Source organism: Sarcophilus harrisii, chromosome 3 (genome assembly GCF_902635505.1).
Source record: "Sarcophilus harrisii chromosome 3, mSarHar1.11, whole genome shotgun sequence".
Classification (NCBI taxonomy): domain Eukaryota; kingdom Metazoa; phylum Chordata; class Mammalia; order Dasyuromorphia; family Dasyuridae; genus Sarcophilus; species Sarcophilus harrisii.
The window spans coordinates 536,801,663-536,826,472 of NC_045428.1; the positions used below are offsets into that span (position 1 = coordinate 536,801,663).

The 24,810-nt window shown below is 35.8% G+C and overlaps 1 protein-coding gene across 4 annotated transcripts in view; it reads left to right on the forward strand.

The window, feature by feature from the left end:
• The window catches only part of DNHD1 (dynein heavy chain domain 1), a 99,886-nt gene that overhangs the window by 19,919 nt on the left and 55,157 nt on the right, over window positions 1-24,810 (forward strand). For all 4 annotated transcript variants that reach the window (XR_004233301.1, XM_031962085.1, XM_031962083.1 and 1 more), the window contains exons 5-11: window positions 2,345-2,521; window positions 4,580-4,783; window positions 5,014-5,124; window positions 7,472-7,628; window positions 17,649-17,903; window positions 17,999-18,136; window positions 18,482-18,533. Coding sequence is in view for 3 of the 4 variants with exons in the window: in XM_031962085.1 (XP_031817945.1) it covers window positions 2,345-2,521; window positions 4,580-4,783; window positions 5,014-5,124; window positions 7,472-7,628; window positions 17,649-17,903; window positions 17,999-18,136; window positions 18,482-18,533 (1,094 nt within the window). In the remaining variant the exon portion in view is untranslated. The remainder of the gene's footprint in view (window positions 1-2,344; window positions 2,522-4,579; window positions 4,784-5,013; window positions 5,125-7,471; window positions 7,629-17,648; window positions 17,904-17,998; window positions 18,137-18,481; window positions 18,534-24,810) is intronic.

Genomic DNA, 24,810 nt, shown 5'->3' on the forward strand with positions numbered 1-24,810 from the left:
TACAGTGATTACCACATCGAGTTTGCAATCCACTAAAATCCCCAGATCTTTTTCAAAACAATTGTTAATCTATTAATGTTTTTCCAGTCTTATGGTTGTGAAATTGATTTTTTTGTAACCAAGAACAAGACTTTATTTTTATCCATATAAATTAAGTATAGTTGATTTAATTATTACTTTTTTATTGGATATTGCTTCCAGTTTTTTGCAATCACAAATAAAGCCGCTATGAAAATCATTTAACAAATAACTCTTTTTGTTTTTGGTAATACTTTCAGATCATGTCCGTGCCAGTTGTTATAAAAAACTTGAAGGATTGTTACATGGAAAAGTTAGATTTATTCTGCTTTGCTCCAGTCAGTAAACCTAGGGTATATGGGTTAAAATTAGACTTGTTTTATTTTTTAAATGTATAGCATTCATTAAAAAATCAGTTCCATATTCTTAATTTTTTAAAAATGAGGTATTTGGGGTTAGGTGACTTGCCCAGGGTCACACAGCTTATATTTTAAGTATCTGAGACTAGATTTGAACTTAGGTCCACCTGACTCCAAGGTGGTCAGTACTTTATCCCACCTCCCAAAATTCTTTATAATTCCTGTCTCCTGTCCATTGAGAAGGCAAATTATACATGTGAAGTTATGCAAACATTTCCATATTTGCCACATTAGTTAAAAAAATAAAAACAATAAAAAGGAAGAAGCATGAGTGGAAAACACATGCTTCAGTCTCTGTATCCAAAGTTCATCAGACATTTTTCTGAAGGTGGATTGCATTTTAAAAATTCCTTTGGAATTGGATCATTGTATTTTCATCAGTGGATCATTGTTACAATATTGTTGTTACTATGCATGATATTCTTTTGATTCTGCTCACTTTTCTTTGCATTATTTCATATAAATCTTCCCACGTTTTTCTGAAACCATTCTTCTCATTATTTCTCATAACACAGTAGTATTCTATCACAATTATATACTTGTTCAGCTATTCAATTGTTGAGGATTTCCTCCATTTCCAATTCTTTGCCATTGCAAAAAGAACTGCTATAAACATTTTTTGAATTCTTTCCCCTTTTTCTTTGATATCTTTGGGATAACACTTAATTGTGAAATTGATAAGTCAAAGGATATGTAGATAGTTCCAAATTATTTTTCAGAATGGTTAAACTAGTACAATTCCAACAGAACATTAGTCTATCTGTTTTCTCACATTCTTTCCAGTATTTGTCATTTTACTTTTCTGTCATGTAGGTAATCTGATAGGTGTGAGGTGGTACTTCAGATTTATTTTAATTTGTATTTCTCTAATCAATAGCGATTTAGATAATTTTTTCATGTAACTGTTAATTTGATTTCTTTGTTGGAAAACTTGCCAATTCGTAATTTTTTTTACTATTAATTGGAAAATGACCCTTATTTTTATAATTTTTGTTCAGTTCTCTATTTTAAAAAATGGAGAATTTTATTAGAGAAATTTGCTGTAATTTCTACTTCTCTTTCATTTTTCTGATTCCCTCCTAATCTTGTTGCATTGGTTTTGTTTGCAGAAAAACTTTTTATTTTATATAATCAAGATTATCCTTTACTTCCTACAATCCTCTTTATATCTTGTTTGGTCATAAACTCTTTTTTTTTTTTTTTTTTGGTCATAAACTCATCAATAGATCTGACTTAATAAAATTTTCCATATTCCTCCAATTTGCATATATCACATCACTTTTTATGTCTAAATCATATGCTATGTATGGGTAAAAATTAGAGAAAGGCAAGTTTTACTCACCTGATAGAAAATTTAGTGAAAATGGCCAATTAGCCAAACATATAATGAGCTGCCTCAAAAGTACTGTGAATTCCCTGCCATTTAGAGATATATAAGTGAAGCCAGGGTGAAATCAAGAATATTTCATATTGGATTCATATTTTGGTTTGTAGTTGGTACCCTGAGGTCCTTTCCAGATCTAAAATTCTATCATTATATATATATATATATATATATATATATTTTTTTGAAAGGGAGGAGATAGGAGTATCTATGTGGTATGGACCTATCTGTGTAGTCATATGTGAAGAATGTTTTTATGTTATATGTGAGTTTCAATATCTGTGTTATGTGTACCCAAATTCCTTTTGTACCAAATCTCTTCCTCCTTGTTGATCTGTACATTAAGAATGAGCATATAGCTTCTCTCTGCTCTTATGGAAAACAACAGTCAGCATGCCATGGAACTGAGCTGTCTTTATTTCCTTAATAATTCTAGGTAAAAGGATCCTTTGTTTTCTCCCCTACTTTTACCCCTTCTTTCCCCTCTCTTTTTCAACACTGTTTAATATATTCTGTTTTACAGATATACACATCAGCTCTTAATTGCTACTGAAGAAAGGAGCACTGAAATGGTAAGCTCTGACTTCTCATCTAAGGCTAACCTGCTAAAGAACAAGATCATTTCTTTTCTTCAGGAGAGCAAATACCGATCTCAAATCCATTTCATTTACCTCAATTTGGTGACTACTGGGGGTTTCAGGTAAGGATCTAGCATCCAGGCATTCTTGATTTAGTCTCATATCGTCCAGTCACTTTCTTCATTTGATCTCCTCTTTTTTGGTCAATGTCCTAAATCCTGCCTTTCCCATTCTCTTTCTTTGTCCTTTTCCTACAAATCTTTCATCCTACCCTTATCTGACATTCTTTCCTTGGCTTGGAATCCTAGAATTAGAAATTACTCTAGAGGTCATTTAGTCCAGTCTTCCTTTCTAGTTCAAGAGTTCTCTTTGTTAATAGTTTATTCTGCTTGTTTGAGCAATTCCATTAACTTATCTCCAAAGACAACTTTTTCCATTTTTGGACAATTCTAATTGTTAATACATTCTTTTTTGCATCGAACTAAAAACTTCCTCTGTGCAACTTTCCATTTATTGGGCCTAGTTCTGTTCTGCGGCTCCTTCCTTCATCATCCCAACATTTCCAGACTAACTTTTCCTTTTTGTATACTGTTTCTGATGCTTTTTTTTTTTTTGGATTATTTCAAAGCATGAATCTTCTTTTGTCTCCTTCTTCCTCAGCTAGGAAAACTGTGCTATGGAAGACATTTAATTCATATAGGACCTAGAAGAGCAGCATATATCACCATGTTCTTCTGAACTTACTTTACTTTGTCAATGTTCTTCCTAAAATATAACACTCAGAGTTGATTGTAATACTCAGATTTGTCCTGAGCAATGTGAAGTCAAGTAGAACTGAACATTTATTGTTCAGTTTTAACATGCTAATTAAACATTGGATTTTGTTTGTTTGTTTGCCATATTGTTTTGTTGACTTGTTTAAACACATAATTCAACAAAACCCTAGAACTGTTTTGTAATCATGCCTCTTATATCAGTTATTGATGGAACTATTTTTAAAGTTAAGCACAGGTATTTTTATATAACCCCATTAGGTCATATAAGTGGTGCAATAGAGAGCTGGGCCTGGAATCAGGAAGAACTGAATTTAAATATGGCCCTTACTAATTATGTGATCTTGAGCAAGTCATTTAACTTCTGTTTGCTTTAGTTTCCTTACCTCTAATGAGGAATCCTCTAAATGAGGATAATCATAGCACTTCCTGCAATTGAGGTGAAGATCAACTAAAATAATATTGGTAAAGTACTTAGCAGCACAATGTCTGACACATAACCAACACTTGTTCTCTTACCTTCATTAAATTCTCTTTGGTTAGATAAAGTTAATCATTTTAGGCTCTAGAAATCTATTCCAATCTTGATTCAGTCATCCAACTGTATCTTTGTTCCCATCAATGCAACACTTGATAAACATGTTGAATGGAATAGGACCATAGGTATATGTCATGCCATTAGATAGCTCCATCACTATTCTTTGTATGTGGTTGTGCTACAAATCCACTATCATCCCATCTTCATCACTGCTTTTTGCTTATAAGAATATCATAAGATACCTTGTCAGGTACCTTGCTAAAATTCAGTTATAAAATTCAGAAATATCATTTCTCTGATTAATCTACTAGTAAAGGTATTAATCAAATACATAGTCAAGTAAGTTACTAGTCAAGTAACCCTATAGGTTTGTTCACATAAGTTGTTCTTAGTGAATCCATGCCACTTGATTGTGATTTCTGCTTCTAAGTACTCCCAGATCTTTCAATCAATAAATCACTTTAAGAGTTTACCAGACATCTATAGCTAGTAGTTTCCAATGGAGGGGGAACCTTTGGCCTTTTCCACTTATTTGACAGCTTTATTTCTTCATGATTTTTCAGCAATTACCAATACCAATATCATATTCTTATGTTATTTGTGTGAGCCTAGAGGCTAAGATTCATTTGAAGTGATCCTTACTATGATCTTATCTCTCTTGAACTGCATTTGGTTTTAGTTCTTTCCTATTTGAAAATTATGATGTCTTTTTCCTGTTTCTCTTTTGTCCTCTCATCCTCTCCCCCCATCTTCTATCCTGTTAACTTCCCACCTCCTCCTTCTCTGTCTTCTTTTCCTAGCAATATAACCTAATTGTTGGGGTTGAGGGTATGTTTGTGTGTTCACTGATTAAAACACTCCCTTTATAGGCCATACTGCCTGACAGTGGTGCCAAAGAGACTGGCAAATCCAGAGCACTACATCTTTTCTCCTTTTGGAATCCTGCATGTGCATCCTGAGGAAGGCAATGAGTTTATAACCCTGGGGGTCTGGCACCGGCATGCCATGCTCTGGCAACGACTCCAAAACATCTCTTTCTTCAAGCATTATTTTGTGAGGAAGGCCTTTACTTGGTGAGCGTGAAGTGACTGGGAATGCATGAATGAAGCAGCAGTAGAGAGATGGCGGGAGGTGGGAGAAGAAATGGAAAAGGTGGGTGAGGGAAAAGGTTATGGGGAAATGAGATTGTGAGCATTGCTGCAGACTAAGGGAGGCTTCAGGGATGATGAGGAAATTCTGGGATTAGAGTTGAGTCAGAGAAGGGGGAGGATGAAGAAAATTCTTACTGATCCTTTATCTACAGCTGGAGGAAGAATGTTAAAAGGCAGGTGCTGCAGAAACGCAAGGATTTCCTGAGGAATTACCTGTTCTTTGCAATACCCCACTTTGGGATTTGTCTGCTTCATATTAACAGGTGAGATCATGACTCTTTATTTCTTGAAATTTTTTTCTCTCTTCTCCTCATCAGCCCTCTTTACTATCTTTACTATCCAAGTGACAAAATGTCACATTTTCTATAGCTTTTTTCTTGGACAATGTGTGAGGAGCAGAAGACAAATCTAGCTGTATCCTGAGGGTCCAGATCCCTTATATCAGTCCTTTCTCACTTTATAGTCCCCTCCCTTCTTTGTGTTTCTAAGATGTCTATCTTCTTTTTAGGGTTTTGTTTACTTTTATAGACAGCTTTGGTTAAATCTTTCTAGGCTAGTCCTTATTACTGGGTCCTTCAAGATTGACTAGTAAATCTTGAAGAGAGCATAAGAAATAGATTTCCTGGCAGACTCTTATAACTCAGGTCTCTCATTTTTTAGTCCATTATTTTCTTCTCACTCAGATGTCCCAATATTACCCTTTTCTTCTTAGCTGGTTCAGTTCTTCTCTCTTGGCTCCTAGCTTACCCAATACATATCATTGCTTCCCATGTACCATATAGTCATTTAATATGAAGTAAACAGATAGTGATTTCCTGATCACAAGATCTTCAGAAATGATATTGACAGGGCAAGGAATTCTTCCTTTTTCCTTTTTCCCTGATTTTTCCAATCCCTCTTCTTAGATTTGCTTTCCTAGATTTCCTGTTTCTTTTATTCTCCTGCCTCCTTGAGTTTTTACCCCAAATCCTCACATCCTAATATTTCCATCCCTTGCTCTTATCTCTTTTTTCCCTGACTGGGCTACTATAAGCCTCTGGCTCCTTCTATCGGTCCTCTTATATTTTCCTTTAAGGAGAGTAGGGTAGCCAAGGAGTTTGGTCCAATCTAGTAAGCATGTAGTATTTTGCCTCTCATAAGCAGCTGGTCTTAAAGAGTAAAAGCCTGGTCTTAGTCCTCAGGTTTTCAGGAGAAACTCAACGCCACAAGGTACTTTCTCTGGGGCCAGAGAGTGAAACTGGTTTCTTTCTAAACTAACCAATCAGTAAATCCCTTGTGGATACTTATTATGTGGCCAAGCCTATGGCAATAAGCTCAGACAAGGGAGAGAGGAGAATATGTGGTTATTGCCTTCATGGAGTTTATTCTATCTATATAAGTAGCTCAGGAAAAGTAGTGTTACCTGATGCTAGCCTAGATAAGGTATTTTTTTTTTAAGTTATAGGTAACTGATACCTCTTTTTATCAAGTCTAGTTCTCTATCCCTCACCTCTTGATTGCTACTGATCCCCTTTCAGCAAGTGCTACAGATTTTTTTGCTGAAGAGATCAATTCCAGTTTTCTGTTATGCCCAGAAAGGCCAATAAAAGTCCAGGTACCATATCATTGGGGGGGGAGGGGGGAGAGAAAGAGAGGGAATGGGAGAAAGAGAAGGTGAGGAAGAGAGAGAGGGAGGTGAGGAAAAGAGAGAGAGAGGAAGAAAGAGAAAGAAAGAGAGAGAGAAAGAGAGAGAGGAAAAAGAAAAGAGAAAGGAAGGGAAGGAAGTAAAGAAAGGAAAAAAGGGAGTGAAAACTAAACAGGAACTATTCTTCTATCCCCATATAGATCTTCGTTTGTCCAGATCTTGAAAACAAGATGAAAAGAGAATCTAGAAGGTTACCTTGTCTCAGGGAATAAATAATTAGGGAGTTTAAGAAGTGGGAAGGGGAAGGCCCAGAGAAAATATCTTGTGGGGTTGAGACCTATCCTAACTCCTTCCCCTGAAAACCTGAGGGGTGAGACCAGGCTATCATTCTTGAAGATCAGCTGCTTAAATGAGAGGCTAAAATGCTACATGTTCACTAGGTTGGACCAGACCCTACTCGGCTATCCTGTTCTAATTAAAGGAAAATGTTAAGAGGACTGATAAAAGGAGCCAGAGAGTATAGTAACCTATTCAGGAAAAAAAAAAAAAAAAAGATAAGAACAAGGGATGGAATGATTAGGATGTGAGATGATTTGTGGTAAAAACTCAAGGCAATTTACTTACCAAAACCTTGGTTCTGCCTCTGAAGTTTGGAAATAATTTTAGGACTCCTTCACAAAAAAACCAAAATAAAACTAAATAAACAATTTGTACAAAAGAAATTGACAGTATAAACCAGATTATTTAGGAGATGGTTCAGTTACCTAGATCAAGCAAGAAAAGAAGATTTTTTTCTGATTTCTTAGAAGCTGCCAAAAACCTAAGACATAATTAGACTTAGGAAGGGGTACAGAAATACTACTGGTACAATTTCTTATGGATATTCAGAGAAGGAAAATGGGAAGTCCACAAATGGCTCCTGTCCCTTTGTGTAGGGGGCCCACAAGAAATTTTGATCTTAATAGTCTATGGGCCTTTCTTTACAGGTTTTTGCAAGAACTAAATTCTGTTTCCTGGCTGCCCCAGGAGGAAAATCGATGTTATACGCTAACTGAGCTGCAGCGGACCCTGGCTAAGATGAATAGAGAGGCCTTGAAGGTGTTGCGACGTTATCTCCGCCTCTCTGCAGCTGTGCTCCAGTTGGTATGCTTTCTAATCCCAAGTAGATATCTCAAAACCATTCATCCTCTGTCCCCAAGAGTTGAAGATAATATAGCATTGATATAGTGATTGATGGTTTGCAAAATGCTTTATAAATACCTTATTTTAGCTTCATAATAACCCAGGAACCATAGGTACTATTATTACTCCCTTTTTATAGATGAGGAAACTTGCTCTTGCTCTGGCCTAACCTGTTGCCCTTTACCAAAGTGCTATTGGGCAGATCTTTGTGCAACTTGCTGAGGAGAAACTTTGACGAAGGGCTTATCATGGACGGGGGTTTGACTCAGTCTGAGGAAGAGAGAAGGGAGCTACAAAAAACAACTGATTGCTACCCTTTTTCACTACTCCTCTATTCCTTCGGTTACCAGTTCACTCAAATATCATTCTCTTGTCTTCCATCTCCAGTTCCAAAGTTTCATCTACTCTTTGAATATGCAAATGTTCTTTCAAAAAGTAATTTATTATGTACTTTAAGCAGAGATAAAACCAGTCAATCATACACATAAAATGATTTTTTTTATAGCCTTTTATTTACAGGATATATGCATGGGTAACTTTACAGCATTAACAATTGCCAAACCTCTTGTTCCAATTTTTCACCTCTTACCCCTCACCCCCTCCCCCAGATGGCAGGATGACCAGTAGATGTTAAGTACATTAAAATATAAATTAGATACACAATAAGTATACATGACCAAACTGTACAAAAAGGATCAGACTCTGAAATATTGTACAATTAGCTTGTGAAGGAAATAAAAAATGCATGTGGGCATAAATATAGGGATTGGGAATTCAATGTAATGGTTTTTAGTCATCTCCCAGAGTTCTTTCTCTGAGCGTAGCTGGTTCAGTTCATTACTGCTCCATTGGAAATGATTTGGTTGATCTCATTGCTGAGGATGGGCAGGTCCATCAGAACTGGTCATCATATAGTATTGTTGAAGTATATAATGATCTTCTGGTCCTGCTCATTTCACTCAGCATCAGTTTGTGTAAGTCTCTCCAGGCCTTTCTGAAATCATCCTGTTGGTCATTTCTTACAGAACAATAATATTCCATAATATTCATATACCACAATTTATTCAGCCATTCTCCAACTGATGGACATCCATTCAGTTTCCAGTTTCTAGCTACTACAAAAAGGGCTGCCATAAACATTCGTGCACATACAGGTCCCTTTCCCTTCTTTATAATCTCTTTGGGATATAAGCCCAGTAGTAACACTGCTGGATCAAAGGGTATGCACAGTTTGATAACTTTTTGAACATAGTTCCAAACTACTCTCCAAAATGGTTGGATTCGTTCACAACTCCACCAACACACATAAAATGATTTAAGTTTAAAAATGAAATTCTACATAAAAATCTACAGTAGCCTATTCATTACTCCCCTCTATCCCATTCTGTTCTTTTTGTTCACTGATGTTTGTATTTGTATATGTTTAATATATCTCAAATGTCTTATACCTTAAAACTGCATTGCCAGTATAGTTCTTTGTATAAATTTTTTAAATTAAAATTTTTCTCAATTACATGTAAAAAGAAATTTTTATCATTTAATTTTTTAATGGTCAAATGGGCAGTTTTATTTATTTGTTTTTGATTAAATTTTCAAGTTCTGAATTCTTTTCCTCATTCCCTCCTCACTCCACACTAAAGAAGGCCACCATTTGACACAGATACATATGTATCTATATCATATATATGTATATATATCTCTTTCCATCTATTTATCCACATAATCCATATGATGCATACTTTTATTTATCAGTTCTTTCTCTGAAAGGGGATAGCATTTTCCATAATAAGTCCTTTGGAACTTATATTTGATAATGACTACGATCATTATATTTCTGAGAATAGCTAAGTCATTCATAGTTGATTATCAGACAGTGTTGCTGTTAAAACTGTGTAAATGTTTTCCTGGTTCTGCTCATTTAACTTTGCATCAGTTCATCTAAATGTTGTCAGGTTTTTCTGAAATCCTGCTTATCATTTCTTATAGCACACAAAATAGTATTTCATCACAATCATATATCACAATTTGTTTAGCTGTTTTCCAAATAATGGTCACCCCCTCAATCTCCAATTCTCTGGTGTTTTTTTTTTTGTTTGTTTGTTTGTTTTTTCTTGAAGCCACCCTTCCTTTCTCTGGAAGGAAAAAAGAATCTGGTGGGATCTGGGCCTCCTTCCAGTATTATAATTTTGTTATTTCTTTTGAGTATTTTTAGCTCTGTCTTCCTCTTTGCTTATTTTAACAGACCATAAAATCTAATGCCAGCCTATTTTGTCTTGATTGCAGCCACCTAAGAGCTCTGTCACTTCTACAATTTAAATTTTTTTTGAAAACTAAACAATCATACTTTGTGTTAATACAAATTCTCTTCTCCTTAATAATGCAGAATTTCTTGTAAAAAGTAAGTTTATGCACTTAATTTTAAGCAGCAACAAAGCTAGTCAATATGTTTATAGTTCCATAAAGTGGAAAATTATTTTTTACATAAAAATCCATAGCAGCTCCTTAATTACAACTTCTGTATTCCCATCTTTGTTGTTCTTGTCTGTTTGTATCTAGGTGTATATGTATATATATATCTGTAGATCTATATATTTATATATACATATACACATACATATATATACATGTAAATATATTTCTTCCTTATAGATAATTTGTTGACTGTTCTTTTGGTTTTAGTTTTTTCTCTTTGAATTACTTTACAAACATTTCAAATTTCTTCATATTATTCATACTTGTAATGTTTTATTGTGTTATACTATTTCATTGTATTGATAGACCATGATTAAGAAGTTTCATTAATTTTTGAATATTTTAGTTGTTTTCCAGTTCATGGAGTGATGTGGTGACTAGTGCTTGAACCTCATCTTCTGTTTAAACAGGTGGAACCATGGATATATAGTATCACTTAGAAGTGCTGTGTCCTACTATTTTTTTCTTGGAATCTTATCTATTTAGGATCATGACTTAACCAATTCTTTTAGGAGATCCCCATCTTAGCTTTTTCACTCTTTCTTGTCAACATATTATTAGAAGATCGTTATCTTAGTAAACAGTTCAACTGGATTAGGCATAAGATTAATAAAAACAGAAGTGTTTATTTCATGTAATATAGACTATATTTTCTATTCAGTTCCTACAACCAGTTTACCTTTTTAGGCTTGCATCATTTTCTTTCATCTCTCAGTCATGTGATGGGATTAAATCATGAGACCTAACCCAAAGTTTTATTTTAGACTTCCTATCTCCCAATGAAATGACAACTGGATAGATGCAATTTAATAATTAATTTAGAAAGCACTATAGAAACCTACAAGTTTCTTAGAGACACAGGCATATGGACAAATAGCAAGGAGGATTCTGACTCCAGGGTCTTGGTAATTTTGCTCCAGGATTTAGAACTTTGCTGTACTTCACATTGTTCCTGCAGTCCCATTAATAAAATAGGGTGGGGTTCAAGTGCCAACAAAATTAATGCTTAAATAGTGCTTCCTATTTATGGATCTAATGCTAGAAGTTACAGGGAACAATTGTAGCCCCTGCTGCCCATATGTCTTTTCCATACTCTGTTTCTTTTCCTTTATTTATATTCCTATGTGGTGATGTCTCCTGAATAAGAGTTGTTCCTAAAGTCCACCAATCAAATCCAATATTATTATCATGTTATCATAAAGCCCCTTATAATTTCTCAAATAAAATTTATCTTTCTAGGTTTTTTTGACTGTTAAAATTTCAAAGATTTATTCAACTGTTTTTTATATCAGAAATCTTTAACTGTTTTCTTCCATTAAAGGTCTATTTTTTCCCTTGTAGGAACTTTGAAGGGTAAATTATTCTCATTTTATAAGCCTATATCTCTTATCTTTTATAATATTGAATTTCAGGATTACCTCTCATCTGAAGCTGTCAGGTTTTGAGTGACTCTACATGTGATTCTTTGGTTCCTTAATTCTTACCATTTTCCCCTCTGGTTGCTTGCAGTCGTTTTGTTGTTGTTGTTGTTTGTTTGCTTGTTTTTTCCACTTTGAGGGTTTCTTTTAGGAGGTGAGCAAGCCTTTCTATTTTCTTCTTTGCTTTCTAATTCTGAGAGTAATTCTAATTCTGGGGTAGTTTTCACCTGTGTTTTCTTGAAATACAATGCTTAGGCTTTTAAAAACATATCCATAATTTTCAAGGAGTCTGATGATTCTTAGATTATCTGTCCTTTACCTGTTTTCCAACTAAGTTGTCTTTGGTAGAAAATAGCTTATGTTTTCTTCTGTTTTTTCAATCTTTTCATTTTTTTTTAACAAATCTTTTTTTGTTGTTGTTTCATGGAGCCATTCATTTTTCTTTGGTATATTGTAATTTTTATGGAATCTGCTATTTTGGCAAAATTTGCCTTTTGACAGTGTGTGTGTATGCACACAGACCATATAGGTTATATATGTCTGCATGAATTGTCTAAATGTGGTGTGTGAAAGGTGTTGATAGCTATCTTTGGAATCTTGCCTCCCTTTCCAAGGGAGATCACAGATTACAATTTCTGCCTTAAGGGGAGCAGAAGAACGACCTTGAAACTGAATCCTCTGTTCTTTAGTCTTTGAGAAGAGTATTGGCCTAGAATGATATCACTCTACTGTGTCCCCTTCTCTCCTCCCCACTTTGACAATTACTTGTCTGGGGTAAGATTTAAGTTCAAAACAAAAGCCACTTCCCTTGCAGTTCCTAAAGGAGAGTTACCTTAAATATATCTATAGACTTAACTTCTTCCTATGAAATGTTAGTTATATTAAAGATTATCATAGACAGTTAATAGGTATCAAAACATATAGCAAACAATTCAGAAAATTTATATAGATTAGAATTAACAGAGAATATAGAGTGAATGGGTTTTTTAGATTAAAGTGAGATGAGATTTTAGAATCCTTACAAAGTCATTTGAGTCAATAGAAACAATGTTTAAACCTTTAAGAGTTTACACATTAGAGTTCACAAGTTTGAGAGATTCACAAGTCAGAAACCCACAATCCCACTCTCTCAGAGGAACAGTCAACCTTTAGGTTCATACCTTTAAGAGATTCTATATAAGGAGCTCTTGGAGTCAATGGAAAGGAGAACCAAGATTCAGAGGGAGCTGGAGGCGACAAAAGACAAGCTGCAAGAGCTCTTAGAACCAAGGAGAGAGGTAGGCCTCTAAGAAAACTAACCAGGCCCAAGGAAAGAGACAAGACTTGGAAGGAGAAAATAAAATTTTGGATTTTATCAGCTGGCTGTATTTGAGGTGATTATTACTCTGAACTGAAACTAAGGCTGCCTCCAGAAACCTCCCCAAGAAACCTGCTCCCAGAGAATGATCATATTTTAGAAAAGAAGAGAACACCACAAGATTTCAACTCAAACAAGAGAAAGGTCCTGATCTTTCATCCAAAGGAAAATTCTCTAATCAGAAAAGCTTGAAATCAGGAACTTATTGAGGAGTTTTCTTCCCTATGTCTGCCATTTCCAGAGACTGTTTCTTTCTCTCCATATATTCAGAATTGGTCCCCAAAAGACTAATTTTTGGAACCTAATATATCCTTTTGATAAATATCTCCTCCCTAAAATTCTGGCACCTAAACTGCATTTTCACATAGACATGTGACCTGAGGTATTTGCTCAATCTAGAGTTATGCCTATGAAGCAGCATGAAAATATACCATACTTGGAAACCTGATTATACCAGTTTCTCTTTTAAGCTATTTATAAATATCTCACTATTTCACTGTTTTTTTTTCAGAGATTTTATTTAATTTTTTTTTTATGTCTAGCATAATTTCTTTTAGATATTTCCATAGTCCTTGTGGAAAATTTACTTTTTCCTTTGCAATTAATATTGAGTTATTTTCTCCTTCTAGATTGCATTTTTGTACATTAAAATTCTTTATAGCAGCCTATATCTTCCCTGTAGTCATCTTTTATTGGGGCTTTTTATCAGAGCCAGACTCTGCCTTCTTTGGTACTTTTGAGTGATGTGGTCAGTTCTTTTTGCTCTTAGTTTGATTTATCTGAGCTCCCTGTTCTAATCTCTTAGCTCTCCAGGTTAGGCCCCCTTGAATTTTTGAGGTTCAAAATGCTCCTTCTTCAGTGTACTTTGTGTTCTCAGGAGTTCCAGGGAATTGAATCTGTGTTTCTGGCTGAATGCTGCTATACCTCTAGACTGATTACTTGGAAGCCCTGTAGCTTCCAAGATACGCTTTTTGGGTCCCTTGTCCTCCAATGGATTTATCAAGGAAGTCCTTCACTCTCTCCGACTGGGGAGAGAGAATCTTATCACCAATATGTGTGTCTGGCCCATCTCTTGACATGTTAAGAACCTGCTGGATTGTTTGCTTATAAGTTGGCAGGTGGCTTGTTGACAGCCTTCTTTCCTATTGCCTCAGGCTTTCTGGCTGATAGTTTCTTGATCAATTTCCTTTTTTTTTTTTTTTTAACTTTTTATTGACAGAGCCCATGCCTGGTAATTTTTTTTTTTTTTTTTTTTACAACATTATCCCTTGCACTCACTTCTGTTCCGACTTTTCTCCTCCCTCCCTTCACCCCCTTCCCCAGATGGCAAGCAGTCCTATATATGTTGAATATGTCGCAGTATATCCTAGATACAATATATGTGTGCAGAACCGAACAGTTATCTTGTTGCACAGGGAGAATTGGATTCAGAAGGTAAAAAATAACCTGGGAAGGAAAACAAAAATGCAAACAGTTTACATTCATTTCCTAGTGTTCTTTCTTTGGGTATAGCTGCTTCTGTCCATCCTTGATCAATTGAAACTGAGTTAGATCTTCTCTTTGTCAAAAAAATCCACTTCCATCAGAATACATCCTCATACAGTATCGTTGTTGTCGTATATAATGATCTCCTGGTTCTGCTCATTTCACTCAGCATCAGTTCATGTAAGTCTCTCCAAGCCTCTGTATTCATCCTGCTGGTCATTTCTTACAGAACAATATTCGGTAACATTCATATACCATAACTTATTCAGCCATTCTCCAATTGATGGGCATCCACTCAGTTTCCAGTTTCTAGCCACTACAAACAGGGCTGCCACAAACATTTTGGCACATACAAGTCCCTTTCCCTTCTTTAGTATCTCTTTGGGGTATAAGCCCAGTAGAAACACTGCTGGATCAAAGGGTATGCACAGTTTGATAACTTTTTGAGCATAGTTCCAAATTGCTCTCCAGAATGGTTGGATGTATTCACAATTCCACCAACAATTTATTAGTGTCCCTGTTTTCCCACATCCCCTCCAACATTCCGCATTATCTTTCCCTGTCATTCTAGCCAGTCTGACAGGTGTGTAGTGGTATCTCAGAGTTGTCTTAATTTGCATTTCTCTGATTAATAATGACTTGGAGCATATTTTCATATGGATAGAAATAGTTTCAATTTCTTTGAGAATTGTCTGTTCATATCCTTTGACCATTTATCAATTGGAGAATGACTTGATTTCTTATAAATTAGAGTCACTTCTCTATATATTTTCGAAATGAGTCCTTTATCAGAACCTTTGACTGTAAAAATGTTTTCCCAGTTTTTTGCTTCCCTTCTAATCTTGTCTGCATTAGTTTTGTTTGTACAAAATCTTTTCAATTTGATATAATCAAAATTTTCTATTTTGTAGTCAATAGTGGTCTCTAGTTCTTCTTTGGTCATAAATTCCTTCCTCTTCCACAGGTCTGAGAGGTAAACTATCTTTTGCTCTTCCAATTTATTTATAATTTCATTCTTTATGCCTAGATCATGAACCCATTTTGACTTTATCTTGGTATATAGTGGTAAGTGTGGGTCAATGCCTAGTTTCTGCCATACTAATTTCCAATTTTCCCAGCAATTTTTGTCAAATAATGCATTCTTATCCCAAAAACTGGGGTCTTTGGGTTTGTCAAACACTAGATTATTAAAGTTATTGGCTGTTTTGTCCTTTGAACCTAACCTATTCCATTGACTTGATCAATTTCCTAATCATTATTTGGTCTGATGATTTGTTGTTGTTGGGGTTACGTGACTTGCTGAAGGTCACACAGCTAAGAAATGCTACTGAGGATTTTTTTTAGATTTTTGTTTGAGTAGATGTGGGGGAGTTGAACTGCCTTTATCCACTTAGGCAGGCATCTTTAGCCAGAAGTCCCAGGTCTAGACATTTAGCCCTTCACTACCTCCTAAGTTCAGTTCTTGCATCATTAGCTACCTCCTAAATATATCCAACTGATATCTTTTAAGCATCTCAAACCCAGCATGCCCAAGACAGAATTCATTATTTCTACGTACCCACCTACAACTCGTATAAATTTCCCTTTTTCTTTTGTGGGCTCTGTCATCTCTTTACTCAGATTCACAACTTCAAGTTCATTTTAATTGCCTCATTGTTATGCACCCTATATATACAATCAGCTGTCAAGTTTCCTTATCGGTTTCCTTGTTTCATGTCTTAACTTCTCTCCAATACATTCTCTACAGTTGCAAAAGTGGTACTCCCAAATAACAAGTCTTACCATGGCACTTTCCCCCACTCCCTGCTCCTTGAGATAAATTCCACTTATTTCCTCTAGGATCAAATACTGATTGGCTTTACTCAGTTTGCTTTTCTTTCTCAGGATTTTTGTGTCCCCAGCACCTAGCACAACCCCCAGAACATAGGAAATGCTTCATGAATATGCTGATTGTTTTATTGATTGAGGAGGGAAGGGGTATCATTGGTCACTTGTCTGAAAATCTTCAAACTTGGACTTTCCCCAGCTGAGTTTTGGTTCTCCATATCTGCTTAGAACAGCCTAATTCCTTCTGATAAAGTTAGAACCTTCTTAGTCTCTTGTTAAGGAAGAAAAAAGAAAAAAGGAAGAGCTATATATGTAATCCTCTCCCACTTTATCTTAGCCTTAGTTGCTAGCTAACTTTAACCACTGAATGGGTGGTTAGTCAAACTTGTTAAAGACCTTGGCTTTGAAAGGCCCAGGTCTCCCATTAGATCCAAGGCCATCTCCAGTCATCCTGATCTATAGCTGGCTCTGGAGGGGAAAGTGAGGCAGGCGACCTTGCCCAGGCCTCCCTAGCTCCAAACCAATTTACTTGCATGCTGTGGCATCTCCTTCCTAATGTCCTGGTTTTTGAGAATGAAGGATAAATAACAGTACTGTGTTTGGTATGGGAAGCCCTTTATCATGGATTCTTACTTGGCTTTCCAGTCTTATTCAGTATTACTTCTCTTCATCTATTACATATTTCATTGACCTTGTTCTTCACATAGTACATTCTTTCCTCCATCTTCATGTCTTTACACAGGCTAGACTCCTTATCTCCTCATCTCTCCCTTTTGGAATCCAGTTTCCTTTAAATATTAGCTAGAGTGCCATCTTCTACATGGCACTTGATTGGGAAAGAAGTAAGGAATGAGGGAGAATGAGAAAAGACCATTAGATTTGGCAATTAAGAGATTGTTAGTATTCTTGAAAAGTTTCAATTGAATGATCGAAGTTAGGCAAAGTTAGGATTACAAGAGTTTAAAGAGTAGATAAAAGGAAAGGAAGTAGAAGCAATCAATGTAGGTGGGTGGTTCCTTTTGTTTTTAGGAGTTTGAGAAAAGGAAGATCTAGACTAGAAGTTTGGAAGAATGGTAAGGTTAAGTGAAAGTTCATTCTCTTACTTCTCTTTCCCATTGGACCTTGTTTTCTTCCCCATCACCTGCCCTGAAGCCATATCTTTGGTCTCACAGAAATAGGCAAACTTGAGAAATTGAGTTCAACATCCTGATTGACAGATTAAATAAAACAAAACTTGATGACTTTTAGATTTTTAGCTCTAGATAGATCTATCCTTTTTTTCTTTACCTTTCTAAAAGGTGGTTCTACTTCACATATTTTTGCTGCTGTGTATATAAATGGTCTGGACTTTGGGTTATGTTGGACTTATAACCGGGTTGGGTCTGTGGCTCTGCCTTACTGTGTTTCCATCTTCTATGCCAGGTGCATGAAGACACATATCGCATGCGGCAGGGCCTGCAGGAGCGAGTGGAGAGCGTCTCTGAGTACAGTTCAGCAAAGGGCTCCATGTACCGAAAGTGGTTTCGTAGGCAGCAGCTAATGCAGAAGCTGAACCGAGCTGAGCTGTGGTGGCAACTTTTGGGGCGCCTTGCCTGCCTTGTTGACCTCATGACTTGTCAGAACCTCATCTCTATTTTGGAGAACGAGCTGATCAAATTTGTTACTTGTGTCCTACAGGTAAGAGCAAGGCAGAGTAGTATGGGGTAAGTACAAAGTTCAGGAAAATGGAGAAGGTTAGCTTCCCAATGATTTTTGCTGGGTATCCTCTCCAGGCTCCAAGGACAGTTGCCTTGCTGACAGGAAAGTTAGCCTTTGATGAAGATGGAAAGCTACTCGTGGTGCCAAGTGCAGAGCAGATGGCTCATAGTTTATCTGAAGGGTTGAAGACTGTGGTGACCTCAGCCCTAACGGTAACTGGACTAGGAGTGGAGTTTGAGAAGGGAATATATTTCTGGGTCACACAGTATCTGGCACAGATCTCTGTAAAGTTGTAGATATCAGTGTGGCCAGGCCCTATACTCCACCAAAATTCTGTGTGGTAGGAGCTCTGTCCTAGCTGTAGCTCCTGCAGTCATCCATGCACCTGAAATATATTTCTGGGGGCCACCTTGATTCCCACCACCCTTCTTTCCTTTCTTCTTATTTACCATCACCACCACCACCATCCCTTCAAAGTGCCCACTGCCCTCAGCCTAATGTTCATTACCCTCTCTGTTCTTATTTTCTGCATTTTCTCTGACATCCTCATTTGAAAGGTCATGAAGACTGCAGATCCTCAAACCCCTGTAAACCTTCCCCAAGCTTCAGGTATGTAACAAAAAAGACACATTCATTTTGGCCCTGGCTGAGGCCTGACCAAGCTTGGAATGATGAGCAGGAGAAAAGGGAACCAGGGCATTGGAGGAATGGGGGGAAAAGTGATATGAAAAGATTGCCTAGGATAGGTTATAGTGGCTTAGCTCCTTCCTTGTGACTCCAGAAAAGAGTTTTATGGAATTTGTGTTTAGTGTGGAGAGAGTCGATCCAAAGCTCTGAGAGTAAATATTGAGCAAATATTGTGGGGTGCGAATGAAAGTGGCAGTGGAGAGAGTTTTTGAGAATAGTTCATAAAAGTGGATATTAGTAATCTGGTCTTATCTGGAGTTCGGTCTTAAGAGTTACTGTGATGCTCTTTTTATAATTTGGCTCTTGGGCTTCAGGTGTTGTCTTCTCTTTGTCTCTGCCAATTCTTTCTCATTGGGCCTTGTTTGCTTCCCCATCACCTACCCTAAAGCCAGATCACTGGTCTCACAGAGACAAGCAAACTTTAGAAATCAAGTTCAACACCCTTGACAGATTAAAAAAAAACCCAAACAACTTGATGACTAAGCTTGTTAGCTCTAACTAAATCTGTTCCAGTTCAGTTAATGTCTTTAGTTCAATCTTGACTTGAATTTAAGGGTTTCTTCTGGATCAATGCTGAACTGGACTTTCTACTCTCTGGGCTCATCTTAGTTACTTGGCTCCTGAAGGAGAAATAATTTTTTCTTCAAGTTGCTTATATTGAACTTGTGCTTATTTCTGCTATCTCTTTCCTGGAAGTTTCTCTGCAATTTTTTTCCCCTCTAACTTCTCTTCTTTTTGGTACCTTATAAACTGATACTTTAATTGCCAATAGTAGTTTTCCAGGCAGATTAGTTTACTAGCACTGTAGCCTGCCTCTAAAGGACTCTTTAAAACCCAAATTCTGTCCTATACAGTTAGTACTATCTCTGAATGGGATGAGGCTTGGGAGAGAGGTGAGGGAGATTGCATAATCTCATAAGATCTTGCTAGAGGTCCAATCACTATACTGTGTACTCTCTAGCAGTAACTTTCAGAAATATAAACAAAATATTGTACCCTATGCACATGCTGAGTCAGGTAATGACTGAAAATGTGCTTAGGGATTAGGGTTGCTGTCTTATTAGAGAAGTACAGAAAAATGTCTGATTATAGGGCCAGATAGAGATTCCCTCTATTACCAAACTGAGAGCTTGATAAGTGTCTTGGAGAAATTTGGTTGCCAATCTCCTGATATCCCAGCATTCATTGTTTTGCTAAAATTGTTAATGGATAATCATTATTGGGAATTCTGCACTGATTACCCCAAGTTAGGCTTCCAGGTTTCCTATCTGACTGGGCTGGCTGTTCTCTGGGCCACATTTTATCTTATGACAACAACCTACTGCTTAACAACTTAGAAAACTTCATATGAGGATGCTAAAATTCCTTTTATCACTTACTTCACAAAGAGTCAGTCAATGCATGGCTCCACTGACTCTGAAGGGGGTGATGATTATTAATTGAATATGTAAGTGTAACTATTAGGTGTCACTGTGCAGTTCTATAGCAAGTGTAAGGAAGTCAGGCTGGAGAGTGAAACCAAAATAATTGATTTCCTCTTTATTGTCCAACCTTCTTTTGTGACTTATAATTATAATTGGAAAAATTATGAAGAGGCTTGGAATTCTATTTTTTTGATGTTTTAAAATCATTCATAAAACTAAACAATAGCTTGGTAAGTCTCCAAAAAACAAAATTTGTGCGCGCCCCCTCCCCCCCCCAGTCCCAGTATGGAAGGTGATATTTCCAACTTATTTGCTCCTTGCATTCTCACACCAAAGTTAAAGCATATCAACAAATACATATCCTAATCATCAACTTTTATAAAAAAAGAGCAAAATTTGTATAAACCCCTTAGCATGTAACATGAAATAACTCAATCAATAGCCATTTATTTAAGTGCTTTTTGTATGCCAGGAACTGTGTTAAGCCTTGGGGATACAAAGGAAGACAAAAAACAATCTCCTAACCTTAAAGAGCTCACAATTTAATGCAGATAACATACAAACAATTATGTAGAAACAAGCCAAATACAGGATATATAGGAAATTGTTGTTGTCTCAGATAGGACCAATGACGTCAGGCATGTTTAGTTTTGACATACAAGTGGGATTTGAATTGGATTTAAGTGAGGCAGAGCCTCATTCTTTCCTCCAGTCTTCTGGATCCAGTGGCAAGCCATGAGTCAGGATCCCTGGCAATGGCCCCAGTATAGTGAGAAAACTTGCCTTTTTAAGCTAAGGTCTTTCCCAAGTCTCAAGTTTGTCTGAGGCAGTGCCCATTCAGCAATTAAAGCCTAGATTAGAATTGAGGCAAAAGATGGCCTTAGTTTGCCTCCACAAAAGAATCAATTAGGAGGGGAACACATTTCTGACTAGAAGGTGATGGAGTCAGACTTGGCTTTAAGAAAATCAGGGAGATGGACTGGAGTGAGGAAAAATTTGTGGCAGATGAACCAACCAGCAGGCTGTTGCAGTAGTCCAAGTGTGAGATTAGGATAAGGGTAGTGACAGTATTAGAAGAAGGAAGGAGGTCTATTTGAGAGATGTAGGAAATCAAGAGGCTTTGGCAAAAGATTGGATATGGGGTGTGAATAATGGTGAGGAGACGAGAATGATATATGATATCTATGAATGTGGGGTAGTGGGATTATGTGGTGCCCTTAACAGTAATGGGGATATTAGAGAAAAAAAGAATTTGGGTAGAAAGATAGAGTTCAGTTTTGGACATGTTGGTTTTAAAATATCTATAGGATCTCCAGCTTTAGATGTTTAAAAGACTGTTGGAGATGTGAGACTGGAATTCAACATAGAGGATAGGGTAGGATAGGTGGATCTGAGAATCATGAGCTTAGAAATGGTAGGTAAGTAATCACCTTCCTAGAATAGAAGGAGAAGAGAACAGGCCTAGAACAGAGTAATAGTACCAACAAAGACTGAGAATAAGGGCCAGCCTGAATGACAATTAGGAAATCCAAGGAGGGCTAAGGAGACCCAAGAAGAGCCTTTTGCATGGGGACTAGGCTGGGACCTACAGAGCTGCATATAGAGCAGGGAGCAGGAAAGAAGTGAGTTGTTAACTGTGTTGACTTAACCCTGGATCCTAGCATTAGATCTAGTTCAGTAAAGGGTCTTTGAAGAAAGGCTTAAAGACCAAATTTAATTGTAGATTAAATAATCCTAAAGAATTTATGTCAAGGAATAGAAATGATAATCAAGGAAAATTATGAGATAACTCAAATATGTGGAATGCAGCTAAAGAAGTACTTAGAAGAAAATGTGTCTCTAAACATTTTTATCAAAGAACATGTTAATTTGTCATACAACTAAAAAGCTTAGAAAACAAAGAAATTTTTAAAATTTTATTTGAACAGCAAAACATTAATTTTAAAAATCAGAGAAACAAAATTGAAGGCAAATAGCCCTTATTTAATTAATGAATAAAATAAGGAACTGTTGTAAAAAAGAATTCACAACAAATGAAGGAAAACATATATATAGGAAATTATTAGAAACAATTTTGAATATATGTATATACCAATGAAACTTAGAAAAAGAAATTGAATAAGCCATAGACTTCCAAAGAAAAATCCTCAAAACAAGTTGGAATTTAAAAATTATATCAAATAGAAAAAGTCCTATGTGGTATTAGCTATTTGAAAAAAGTAGGAAAGAAATGGGTTTTATATTACTTATATGATAATAGCAAAGTTTTGATAACTAAGCCAGATAGTAGTAAAACAAAGAAAACTGCAAAACTGAAAATATCTATAATAAATATGACAAAAAACCTAGAAAATGTATTACAGAAATATATCACAAAAATGATACATTCAAATCAAATTAGATCAAAATTGGATTGTATCAAAAATACAAAGTTGATTATTCTTTTTTCTTTTTTATTGTTTTCTGGTTATGCATTTACATTAGTTTTTTTAGTACACATTTCTTTATGAGTCATGTTGGGAGAGAAAAAGCAAGACGAGGGAAAAACCACAAAAGAAAAAAAAACAAAAAAAGGCGAACACAGCATGTGTTGATTTACATCGTCTCCATAGTTGTCTTTCTGGATGCAGATTATGTTTTTCTATCCAAAGTTTATTGAAATTGCCTTGGAATATTGAACTGTTGAGTTCTTAAGAACAGAGTCTTTTCATAGTTGATCATCGCATAGTCTTGCTGTTACTGTGTACAATGTATTCCTGGTTCTATTTGTTTCACTCCATTTCAGTTTGTATAAATCTTTTCAGGCCTTTCTAAAATAGTTTTTTATAGAATAATATATTCCATTACTTTAATATACTATAACTTATTCAGCTATTCTCTAGTTGATGAGTATGTATTCATTTTCCAATTTTTTGCCACCACAAAAAGAGCTGCTCCAAAGATTTTTGAATGTGTGGATTCATTTCCTTCTTTTGTGATTTCCTTGGGATACAAACCCAAAAGTAGCACTGTTGGATCAAAGAATATGCACAATTTTATAGCCCTTTGGGCATAGTTCTAAATTGCTTAACAGAATTTCACATTTTCACATTACATTTCACAACTTTACCTGTAATGTATAAATTTCCCATTTTCCCTACATCCCCTCCAACATTTTTCATTATCTTGTCCTGTCATCCTAGTCAATCTGAGAGGTGAGGTGGTACCTCAGATTTTTAAAAATTTGCATTTCTCTAATCAAGAGTGATTTGGAGCATTTTTTCCATAAGATTATAGATGGCTTTAATTTCATCATCTGAAAATTGTTCTTATCCTTTGATCATTTGTCAACTGGGGAATGATTTGCATTTTTATAAATTTGACATAGTTCTTTATATATTTTATAAATGAGGCCTTTATCAGAAACACTGGCTGTAAAATTTTTTCCCCAGCTTTGTAGTTCCCTTTTAATCTTGTTTGTATTGATTTTATTTGTGCATAAAATTTTAATGTAATATAATCAAAGTTGTTCCTTGTGCATTTCATAGTGTTCTCTAGTTCTTTGATTATAAATTCCTCCCTTCTCCAAAGGTTCTAATAGGTAAATTGTAGAGGGCCGGAACCTCTGGAGAAATATACTTGAAAGGAGGATACTTACAACAAGGTGTTAACTCAGTGTGATTGATGAGATGATGGCTCTCTAGTTTACATACACTTAGTATTTAGCATGGTGAAGTAATAGTTCCACAATTGGCATGTACTCAGTATGCTATAATGATGTAATTGTAATAGGGTATTTAAGTCCTGAAAGAACTGGGGACACAGAGTCAGAGTGAACAGCCTAGTGGAGATAGACTGTGGAGGAGAGCCTGAGTGAGAAAGAGTGTGAGAGTGAGTGTGTGTGTGAGCTCAAGGTCAGATTCCAGACTCAAGAATAAAGACTCCAGACCCTGACCATCCTCATAGTGACTCTCCTGCTAAGACCAAGATCTATCCAGAGATCCTCAAGAAAGCTATCTTGACCATTACACTAAACTATACCTTGCTCTCCTAATTTGCTTATAGTATCACTCTTTACTCCCAAATCATGTACCCATTTTGATTTTAGTTTGGTATGGGATTGATTCAGTATTAAGAAAACTGAGCAACATGATTGACCTTATTAACAATAATAGCAACAATTTTTTTAAAAATAGCTTTTTATTTACAAGTTATATGCATGGGTAATTTTACAGCATTGACAATTGCTAAACCTTTTGTTCCAATTTTTCCCCTCCTTCCCCCCACCCCCTCCCCTAGATGGCAGGATGACCAATACATGTTAAATATATTAAAGTATAAGTTAAATATAAAATAAGTATACATGACCAAACCATTATTTTGAATAGCAACAGTTTTTATCAATAGATGCAGAGAAAACTTTGGTCAGGATTTTATCATTCCTATTTTTTAAAAAAAATTTAGAAAACATAGGAATAAGAGGAAATTTCTTTAATGTGATAGATATTTATCTAAAACGAAGAGCTAGCATTACATATAATGGGGCTAAACTAGAGGCCTTTCTAGTTAGATCAAGGATAAAGAATGTCCATTATTATTATTATTTGATATTATGCTAAAAAGATTAACCATAACAGTGAGACAAAAATAAATGAGACTAAGATGAGCAAAAAGAAAACAAAATTATAATTTTTTTTCATATGATATGACTTAGAGAATCCTAGAGAGTCAACTAAAAATTAATTTAATAATTTAAGCAAAATAGCAGGTAACAAAATAAATCCACCTTTTGGGGG